The sequence below is a fragment of the Olea europaea genome, chromosome 1 (assembly GCF_002742605.1).
Source record: "Olea europaea var. sylvestris chromosome 1, O_europaea_v1, whole genome shotgun sequence".
Lineage (NCBI taxonomy): Eukaryota > Viridiplantae > Streptophyta > Magnoliopsida > Lamiales > Oleaceae > Olea > Olea europaea.
In genome coordinates, this window is record NC_036237.1 from 27,103,941 (window position 1) to 27,115,481 (window position 11,541).

At 33.1% G+C, this 11,541-nt stretch overlaps 2 protein-coding genes across 2 annotated transcripts in view; one reads left to right on the forward strand and one right to left on the reverse strand.

Annotated features, from left to right (window-relative positions):
- LOC111406643 (65-kDa microtubule-associated protein 6-like) overlaps positions 1 to 1,804 on the reverse strand; it is a 16,262-nt gene extending 14,458 nt beyond the window's left edge. Inside the window, exons 1-6 of the mRNA XM_023036033.1 lie at positions 1,754 to 1,804; positions 1,372 to 1,553; positions 1,112 to 1,208; positions 867 to 1,026; positions 599 to 750; positions 325 to 412 (exon numbers count right to left, since the gene is read on the reverse strand). Of these exons, the coding sequence (XP_022891801.1) occupies positions 325 to 412; positions 599 to 750; positions 867 to 1,026; positions 1,112 to 1,208; positions 1,372 to 1,553; positions 1,754 to 1,804 (730 nt within the window). The remainder of the gene's footprint in view (positions 1 to 324; positions 413 to 598; positions 751 to 866; positions 1,027 to 1,111; positions 1,209 to 1,371; positions 1,554 to 1,753) is intronic.
- A 4,282-nt stretch (positions 1,805 to 6,086) lies between these two features.
- Positions 6,087 to 6,677, forward strand: LOC111406651. Its single transcript, XM_023036041.1, has 2 exons — positions 6,087 to 6,155; positions 6,273 to 6,677. The coding sequence occupies exons 1-2, from the start codon at positions 6,087 to 6,089 to the stop codon at positions 6,675 to 6,677; spliced, it is 474 nt and encodes a 157-aa protein (XP_022891809.1).
- Positions 6,678 to 11,541: the final 4,864 nt, after the last annotated feature.

An 11,541-nucleotide genomic window follows, 5' to 3' on the forward strand; every position in this document is an offset into this window, starting at 1 on the left:
CCTGTGTTGTTTTTTTTTTTTTTTTTTTTTTTTTTTTTGGGGGGAGCCACGAGCTCGGGCTCGTAGCTCGTCAATTTTTTTTTTTTTTTTTTTGGACGAGCCACGAGCCGGCTCGTGGCTGCTTGTCGAGCCGCTCGTCAATCAATTCATGGGTTCGGCTCGTTGCTCGAGCTTGTTTTTTACGAGCCCGAGCGGCTCGTGGCTCGTTTTAGGCGAGCCGAGCCGAGCTCACGAGCCCGCGAACTACTCGGGCCCATTGTCACCACTATCTAACAGTACTACTGGCTCAGCCTACAGAATACAACAGAAGGCTCTAAAACTCACCTGGAATCTTATTTATGGTAATTCTAGCTCGTTCTGCACGCTTTAGCTTTAAATGTGTGCCTCTTCCAGCACTGTAACAGTTCTCATCCTGATATTCAAAACAAGCAACTAGAACATTCTGAGAAAGACGATTCTCATGTCTAACGACAATACATTCTGTATAGTAAATATGTACATACATCTACAAGCTAGGCTAAATGTAAGGGAAAAAATATATTGTGAAGCTTTAAAACCTAAATGCACATTTTTATGATCCTACTATGTCGGAGCTTACTTGATTATAATTTTCAAGCCAATTTTCCTCATCACAAGCAGAAAGCCATCGGTATATCCTATCTGTTATTTCTTTACGGCTCAAAGCTTCATTTTTTGCCTTTCCTATTTGTGCTTCGATGTTTGCCAAGAGTTCGAAAGGACTCATAAGACCTGCAGAAGATATCATTCCAGTCTTGTCAAATTTCGCAAGAATTGTACTGGAAAGGAAGCCGGGCAGATCAACCGGTGGGAAAAGAGGAGTATCACTTGAGGAAAAGATTTCCTACCAGAGTCTATTAGAGTATTAGTTTTATCGGAAGCCATGCTTGAATCAGGTTGAATGTGGCTTTTATAGCATATATACTCTAACTCTGACCTCTTCTTCGTGACAAGTTCTTTCATCCTGCTTGCTTTTAGTTTAGTTAGCCTCTCAACCTCCACTGATACCTGCAAGAATAAAAATTATATTACACAACCTAGGATCTACTGGATGAAGGAGAGTAGGCAGGGTGTTATGATGATGCTTCCAAACCTGTTCAATAATCTCCATTGAAAGAGAACCAGGTTCCATAATTGCTGAATCTGTCAAGTCAAGAATGGAAGTAAACTTCAAGAACTTATCTTCTCTTCTTTTGTCGCATCCATTAAATTCCAGAGGTCAAAGAGTGACCTAGCAACATCTTTCAGCAGCAAACAATTATAGTTTGGTATGAAAATTCAAAGAGTTGCCAACACAGGATTATTAAAGGGCAGAATACCTTTTGATATCGAAATTTTTTCTCTGTTTTTAACCTCATGATGGACTGGTTTAGACCCTCTAATATGCTGTTGCTGATATTCCTGGACTGTTCCATGCTTGTTACATTCAAGCTAGGATGCACATCATTCACAGTTTTAGCGAAGTCCAAACCCAATACAGCACACAAGGAGTTCACTTCATTGACGTAATCCAAGACTTTCTGGAGGCGTTCAGACTGCAGATGATAAAATTTACACATCCTTTATGTTAATAACTTTAACTTATCAGTTATGTATGTTATAAATGCCTATATATTGAAGCTTTACATAGAAACGTTTCTAACATGTCATAGCAGATAGTTTCTTGTGATACATCTTCTTCAGATAAATGCAAATCGCTACTAATTAGCCCTCCTAATTTCTATGATTTACTCACTTCAACAAACCTCCGAATATAACAAGATGGGGTGTTTGTTGTCCCAGCCATTCTTAGTACCAAGCTAAAAGGTATGGACACTGACACGCATCACAAACACGACATAACACGGATGCTAGAAAAGTGATTTTTAAGACACATCAATATAAATTCTTTAAAATAATATATATATATATATAATTTTTTTTAATTTTTTTTTCTACCTCTTTTTTTTTGAAACAATAATCAACACACAATCATTCATAAGATAATATTACACGTAAACCAAAAACTTTTCTTTCTTTTTCAACAATACATTATTCAAAATAATAATAATAATAATAATAATAATAATAATATTCCAAAAATTATAATACCAAATAATAGGGGCCAAACGGGGGCTAAATTATAAAATTTAAACATAACTTCATTATTATAAAAAAATCAAAATAGAATTCTGACAATAGAAATAAAATAAAATACTAAAGCAATTTATCTTAAGTGTAAACTATGTATTTATCTATTATCTAAAAATACGTTTACTTTCTTTGAAATTGTTAATTAATAAATATTATTTGTTTTCAATAAGTGATTGATAATAAACTTTAACATCAATTATCAATAATAATGATTTTTGAAGGAGTTAAAACAAATGAAACTCTTCTTTTTCACGTGTCCAATACGTATCTGAAATTAAAAAAAATTAAAAAACATGTATTAGGTATGTATTAGAGCGTGTCCAATCATATCCAAGCTTGAATACCTGTCGGATATGGGTAAGCAATAAGTTTACACGTATACGTGCTTCTTAGACACCTCCCGAGGGGTACTTTTAATATTAGCCATGTCAAACAACCAATTTTCCACTTTAACCAAAAAAATTTAACATTCACCACAAAGGCCTATTCTTGTGTAAAAGACGAAAATACCCTTAAATGAGTTATTCAATTACAAAAATAGAAATCTGTTAAAAAGACCAAAATATCCTTAAGTTACAAATTAAAATCCAAACACCTCTTAATTGAGATTTGAAAACGAAGTCACTCTTTTTCATCAGTTTACTCTAACACGATAAAAACTCTTTCATTTTTCATCCACTTCAATCTCAAAATTTCATAAACTTATCAGTTATCAACCTTAACAAAAATATTTCATTAAATTTCAGCACTGTAATTCAGTAAGTATCTTTTCCTAGTATTTAATTTTGTTTTTATTGAAATCGTATATTTTTTTAAATAGTAGAGAAAATAATATTAGAATCGAAGTGAAGGCCGGCACCGATCGCCGGAACGAATTATGGTCCGTTACGGACCATACGAACCATTAAAATGGTTCGTAACGGACCACAATATGGACCGGACCAGGACCATGTGGTCCGGATCCGGACCCTAATTTTTCTTTTTTTTTTTTTTTAATTTTCTGAATCAATTTTAATTTTTATGTTAAAAAATGTAATTAAAAATGAAATAAATAATATATATGTTAAGATAATGAACGAAATTTAGAGATAGATTAAATAGAATTTTTTTTTTGACTTAAATATATGTTTAGTAATTAAATATACAAAATAAATAATAAATATATGTGTAATGATAAATATATGTTTAGTGAATTAATTATGGAAACAATTAATATAATTAATTAAAGAAATACTTAAATGAAAATATTAATATATTTTAATTCAAATAAATAATCAAAATAGAGTAATTAAACATGATATCAATAATATACATAATTAACGAAATATTTAAAGAATAAATGAAATTGAATAATAATTTTCTTACTTAACCAATTAAGATAATTAATTAAAGAAATAGTAAAATGAAAAATTGAATAAAATATTATTATATTTATTCAGATAAATAATTGAAATAGAATAATTAAATATGAAATGAATAATGTACATAATTAACGAAATATTTAAAAAATAAATTAAATTCAATAATAATTTCTTTACTTAGCCAATTAAGATAATTAATTAAAGAAATGATTAAATTACAAATCGAATTAAATATTATTATTTTTATTCAAATAAATAATCGAAATAGAATAATTAAATATGAAATGAATAATATGCATAATTAATGAAATATTGAAATAATAAATTAAATTGCATAATAATTTTCTTACTTATCGAATAAAGATAATTAATTAAAGAAATAGTGAAATGAAAATTTGAATTAAATATTATTATTTTTATTCAAATAAATAATCGAAATAGAATAATTAAATATGAAATGAATAAATACGTAATGAACGAAATATTTAAAGAATAAATTAAATTGAATATTTTTTTTACTTATCGAATTAAGATAATTAATTAAAGAAATAGTGAAATGAAAAATCGAATTAAATATTATTATTTTTATTCAAATAAATAATCGAAATAGAATAATTAAATATGAAATGAATAATATAGATAATTAACGAAATATTTAAAGAATAAATTAAATTGAATGACAATTTTCTTACTTAACTAATTAAGATAATTAATTAAAGAAATAGTGAAATGAAAAATCGAATTAAATATTAATTCAAATTATTCAAATAAATAATCGAATTAAATTTTCTTACTGATTCTTTTTTTTGTTACTAATTATGTTGTATAGTGTAAAAAAACTATGGAACACATTCAGAACAAAGAGCTTGAGTATATTTTTGATGATTACTATGATGTCACTGATAATTGTTTAATTCGTAATACAGGTATGGCAAAAGCATGTGTCCCAATCTGTTACTCCGGCGAATTTCAAAGGAAACAAAATGGTCAATGGGAATGGAAATGGACGAGTGAAGAAGAAGGGATTGCTGCTATTTCGATAACAAAAAATACATCGTTTATGAAAATGTACAATGAAATAGAGAACATGCTTAACGTCGATTCCTCTAAGTACGATATGGAATTGGGATTTTTATTTCAAAAGAATTCAACAATTTCGATTCCACCTTTAAAGGTTACTTCTGAAGTGCAAATAAAGCATGTAATTCAATTGAACCAAGGTCGAAAGACAACTCCTATTTGCGTAACTTTGTTGAAGAAAAATGTCCCCGAAAGTGAACATGAAGTGTTCGATGGAGAGGATCGTAACGAAAATAATTTTTGGGATACTGTTGAGATTGCTCGTGATGATGATGTGGTTATTCCTGGGACAGTTGCTACTCGCCATGATGTCACCGTTACACAAAGGATTTACGAGGAAGTTCAAGATAACGAGGATAAAAGGCCATTTACAAATCAGGATTTGATTGCTTTATCCAGACAGAGACATGAGTTTGGTGGGAGTTCACATGCTGGGCCGAGTACACGGTCTTCTAATTGTTCGCGTATAGTTCCTGATGATGAAGATTTATATGTCGATCAATTGTTTGACACGAAAAGAGATTTGCAAGAAGCTGTGCACCGAATTGTAATGAAACATAATTTTGAGTTTAAAGTAAAAAAATCAAACAAGTCTACATACACAATTATTTATATGGACAACAATTGCAGTTGGCGTTTGAGAGTGACAAAAATGGACACAAATGAGTTCTTTATAGTTCGCAAGTATGCGTGGGAACATACTTGTAAAGTGGATATTCGTCAAAATGATCACAGGCAAGCTCGATCATGATTTATTGGTCGACAGATAATGCACAAGTTTCAGGACCCACAGACGATTTACAGACCTACAGATATCATCAATGACATTCGTCGGGAGTATGGGGTAGTTACGAATTACCAGAAGACTTGGAAGGCAAAAGAATATGCATTGGAAGATTTAATGAGTTCGACAGAGGAGAGTTATGCCAAATTGGCCAGGTATTGCCACAACATGGTGAGAACTAATTCTGACTCGGCATTTTTTATTGAAACCGATGGGCAAAATCGCTTCAAGTATTTTTTATGGCTCTTGGACAATACATTAGAGGTTTTCGAAATGCGATGCGACCTCTAATTCTAGTTGATGGTACAGCCCTAAAAGCTAGATATGAAGAGAAGTTGATTATTGCTACATGTCAAGATGCCAAAATCCAAATTTACCCTCTTGCATTTGGCATTGTCGATGGAGAGACTGATCTAGCAATGCATTGGTTCTTCACGAAGTTGAGAGAAGTAATTGGGGACATCGAGAACCTTGCATTTGTGACTGACCGGGGGCAGTCAATAATAAATGGTATAGCCGAAGTTTTTCCGGAAGCACATCATGGTTATTGCATGTACCACATTCAGGGCAACTCGAAGACTAGGTACCGGGGCAGTGGCATCGTTGCATTATTTAGGAGAGCTACAGAAGTTTACAGCTTTGAAGAGTTTACGAAGTTCATGGGCGAAATAGAACATAAATCAGAAAGTGCATGAGAATATCTATCAAATATGGGGGTCGATCATTGGGCACGGTCATATTTTCCAGGACGTCGATACAACATGATGACATCGAATAATGTGGAGTCGCTCAATGCATTATTCAAGAAGGATCGAGAGTTATTGATTCTCGCAATGATTGAACATATTCGTAGCAAGTTGCAATAGTGATTTTATGACCGACGTGAGGAATCCCAGAATTGCACAAGTGTGCTAGCTCCGACACAGGAAGATCGACTATTCAAAACTTTGGAAGTGGCAAAAGCTTTATTTGTGGAACCACTAGATCAATTTCGCTTCTCCGTGAGATGTGGGCGTAATGTTGGATACATTGTAGACTTGAATGACAATACCTGCACGTGTAGACAATTTCAGTTGGAGAGTTTTCCACGTGCGCATGCTGTCGCAGTGGCTATGTATAGAGGATTTCCACCACACAGCTTATGCAGTCATTATTGCATGGCTGATTTTTGGAGAGCAGCGTATGCCAAAACTATATTTCCTCTACCAAATGAAGCCGAGTGGGAAGTTCCTAATTATATTGTAGCATTTAATAATTTGTTGCCACCGAAGTTCGAAGGCGTACTCCTGGTCGTAGACTGACGTCTAGAATACCATCTACAGGAGAGGTTCCACAATCGCGTAAGTGCGGAAGGTGCGGCGCTACAAGGCATACACGTCGATTTTGTACAAATCAAATCCCACTAAACAATGACTCAACGGATGTGTAGTATCTATATAAATTATATGTATTCTCTATTTGTAATATGCTTTTTCTATTCTCAATTTAAATCGGATGTAATTTTAATCACATTGTTTAATTACTCTTTTTAACAGCATATTTGAATAAAAAAATAGGTTAAGTATAATAAATGTATAATTGGTTAAGTTTTTTTAATTAATTATATTAATTGGTTAAGTAAAAAATTAATTATTTCATATTTAATTACTTATTTCGATTATTTATTTGAATAAAAATAATAGCACTTAGTTCGAGTTTTCGTTTAAATATTTCTTTCATTAATTATCTTCATTTGACACGTATATTTGATTATTCATATTCCTTTTAAATTATATTTCGTTAATTATCTTAGTGTGTATATTGTTTATTTAATATTTGATTGCTATATTTCGATTACTTATGTAAATGAAAATAATAATTATTCTATTTATTTTCTTTTAATACAATTGAGGCAACGATATATATTAACTGACAATATGGAGAGATTACAGACACAAAAACAATGTAAATTAAAATAATAATATTTTGTTAATTAAATATTTTAAAAAATTATTACATTACAACACGAATCATACTGAAGTAAAAAATATTTACATTTCAATAAAATAATATACAATGCACTAAGGATCACAGTTATATTCATACAAGTTGTAAGCTAATTTATGCCTCTACATATCAATCTAAGACTGATTTATTGTCTCAACATTGCGGTCAATGCTCAAAAACTCTATGTACTTTATTGCAAATAAGCCACAGTCGCCCCTGCAACCGAAGAAGAATATATAAGTTGGATAACATATAACTGAAAATTAAAAGGTAAAATTAAAAAGTTTTAAATCCTTACAATCTTTCTTGTTTTGCCGTCGTCATGTTTCGCACAATGGCTAATCTGTCATTTACTCGAATCATCGTCTGATTAGCCATCATGGGCACGATCACAGCCATTGGCTCCAGTATTTGCTCCAGTTGACTTTGTGTCAGACAGTTGTAATCAGAGTCGTACACATACATAGTGGAATTAGCAAATACGATTTTCACTGAAAAACAGTGTGAGTTCGCAATCACTGGAATGTACATATGTGTACAATTCGTCCACGGCTTTCCGCACCTCGGTTGTAGCCCAATCACCCACTCTACCGTATACTCGGGCATAACATATTCATTCCCCTTGCTTAGGAGCTTGTGATGCTCAATATTTACGATACGAACAAACTCAGAGCTCAGGATAACTCGACTAGGACTGTCATAAGATCTCAGGTATCTCTAAGCCCGATCGCGTAACAATTCAATAGCCAAGTCGATATACTGAAACAAAAAAAAAAACACCAACAAAAAAGATAGAGACGTTTAAGTAAATGAACCAAGAACTTCTATAAATATAATAAATGAAAACTCAAAAAACTTACATCATCGACGAGCCAAGCTGAGGTCGTCAGTACATCTTCGAACCACCTTTTAGCGTTGGGCACGATCATACAGCCAATGGTATAACTATCTCTGAAAAATGAAAAAAAGTTACGAAAAATACAAAAAAATAGTAGCAAAATCATAAAATACTTACTCGGACTTAAGGGATTTGAACCAATCATCGAACGCCTTCTGTCTAACTGGGTCGACGTCGCGAAAAAGATTGGGGATCGTCCCATCCACAAACTCCCTTCTCTTCGCCTCGGCCGTGTATGGGGAAACAATGTACTATGACGGCGATCTCGATCTCTAACTGACCATCAGCTCTGGCGCGTCATTAGCATGCTTCTTACCCTTCGGCACCTCCGTCGCCCCCTCCGACACGAATACTACATCATCATCCGTCATCTCTAGCGTCCTCTCGTCCTCCGCAACCCCCTCATCCCCCTCTACTACCACCTCTGGTGTCCCCTCCTCTACCTCCTCGGTCACCCCCTCTGGCACTCCTGTCTCTCCCTTTGGCACCCCTGTCCCTCCCTCCACCTCCTCTGTCATCCCGACCTCCTCCGGCACCTCCACCCCGGCCTCCTTCGGCACCTCCGACCCGACCTCCACCCCCTCCCTCCTGGGCTCCGGCACCGAATCAAAAAACTCATCGATTCCTACGGCCATTGCCCACCAATCTCGAGGAACACCAGTCTCCCCAACACTCCCTCTGACATAACCTCGGAAGCCTGCTACATCGCCCGAAGTGCTGCAACTTCAGTATAAAGCTCTCCTAAATCTCGTCGCAGCACTCCAATCTCATCTCGTAGTGCTACTACCTCTGTCGTAATATCCTGTCGCAGCACCCCTATCTCCTATCGCAGTGCTACTACCTCTGTCGTAATTTCACGTCGCATCGTTCCCAGCTCCTCTCTAATAATACCAGTTATGTGTGCAAAGAAATCATCTGAATGATGGGTCTAACTGGGTGCAGGCGATCCACGTGGAAGGTGGGTGAGTGGGTGCGGGAGACGGAGATCTCCTCGGAGAATGTGATAATGGTGGTAGAGGTGATGTCATCGGTAGAGCTGACAAAGATCTCATCGGTGGAGGTGAAGGAGATCTCCTACGTGGAAGTGCTCGTCGTTCTACTGGATGACGCTCCTATACAGAGAAGACAATTAATATTAATAATCCACACATGAATATTATAAATCAGATTAAATAATGATTTTAAATAAACGTACCCTATTTCTATTCGGAACGGACTCAAACACTGGATCGTTTTCAATAGGTTGAACATGTAATTCACGTACATACATTTGATCCTCCTCTTCCATCGAAACAACCAACTCAGTGTGAACTTCGAGCTGACATATCATATTTCAACATGTTAATGAGCATGTATCGAGCCGAGTTAATGTACGTACAACATAAATTGCAAATATATAATACTCACCTGAGGATTGTCGAGGATAGCTGTCAAATCTTTAGCCGATGGCTTCTCATGTGCTCGTCAATAAAGCATTCGTGGGTAGCTAGTCTCCCTTCTGATCGCCCATTTGCTACCCAAAGCAGGGATAGCTTCATATGCCCACAACTGCAACAATTACCAAAAAAAATAAAAATATATTATTTATACATTTAATAAAAAAGTTTAACACGCATTATGTTAAGCTGAATATTTACCTGCAAAGCCATGCAGAAGCCATATACATCATATTTGCGGCCGCCCCTCTTCGATTTTGGCATAGTATGTACCCTCCTGAATACGTGGAGAGTATCGGAGTAACATCTTCGACCCCATGGAAAGTTGTTGAAAGTATCGATATCATCAACAACATCCAATGAAAAAAGGTCAATCGACATCCTACGATGTCGACACCTCAATATACTTTCCAGTATATACACCAATCCTAGCTTAAGCTTGTCTAACATGTGATCGCATCTCCTAAATGCGTCCTCTAACTGTGGTGGTGTAACCGGCCCTTTACCTCCAAAATATAAATCTAATGACCTTTTATTTGGTATAATACGGGCTCTCGCTTCTTCTTCTCATATACATCTCAAACCTGTAATGAGGGCAAATTCAAGGATTGAGAATCTCGATACCTTCCCGTCCCCCATTGCAAAAAAAAGCTGATCGCCATCGACTGGTTTAAGCAGCCGGAGTAATAACGAATCAATAATCTGTCCAGAGAAATGCACGTCCTTCAACGGATAGAAGGACCATAAAAACGACAGATGGAGTATATCGATGTGCTCCTCATCCAATCCCTCAATCACGGTCGCATAACTGGAAAAGTTACAATACGTCGTAATTTTTCCCAAATGAGATCTCAGATCATTGTCCATATGATATTCCATCCTACAAAAATAATACATGTTAAAATCATATACAAGAAATTATAAATAAAAAATCGTATTTTCAAAATTAACCAATCAAATTTCATATTAATAAAGCAATAAATAGATTCCTCCAATCACATATTAAAACAGTTAAACAAAAAAAAAATTCTCACATATTTGATTATTTAATATTTTATTAAAAATTATATTTCGTTAATTATTAGAATGTATAAATTACTCATTTCATATTTAATTATTCTATTTCGATTATTTATTTGAATAAAAATAATAATATTTAATTCGAATTTTCATTTCACTGTTTCTTTAATTAATTATCTCAATTCGATAAGTAAGAAAATTATTATTCAATTTAATTTTTATTTAAATATTTTGTTAATTATGCATATTAATCATTTCATATTTAATGATTCTATTTCGATTATTTATTTCAATAAAAATAATAATATTTAATTCGATTTTTCATTTCACTATTGTTTAATTAATTATCTTAATTCGATAAGTAAAAAAAATATTATTCTATTTAATTTATTCTTTAACTATTTCGTTAATTAAGCATATTACTCATTTCATATTTGATTATTCTATTTCGATTATTTATTTCAATAAAAATAATACTATTTCATCCGATTTTTCATTTCACTATTTTTTTACTTAATTATCTTAATTCGATAAGTAAAATTTTTTTATTCTATTTAATTTATTCTTTAAATATTTCGTTAATTATGTATATTAATCATTTCATACTTAATTATTCTATTTCGATTATTTATTTGAATAAAAATAATAATATTTAATTCTATTTTTCATTCACTATTTCTTTAATTAATTATGTCAATTCGATAAGTAAGAAAATTATTATTCAATTTAATTCATTATTTAAATATTTTGTTAATTATGCATATTATTCATTTCATATTTAATGATTCTATTTCAATTATTTATTTCAATAAAAATAATAATATT

Excerpts from the sequence above, each read along its gene's own strand:
- LOC111406651 (XM_023036041.1), top strand. The coding sequence starts at position 6,087 with ATGGGGGTCGATCATTGGGCACGGTCATATTTTCCAGGACGTCGATAC. Across the intron at positions 6,156-6,272 it reads ACATGATGACATCGAATAAT|AATTGCACAAGTGTGCTAGC; the intron begins GTGGAGTCGCTC and ends GAGGAATCCCAG.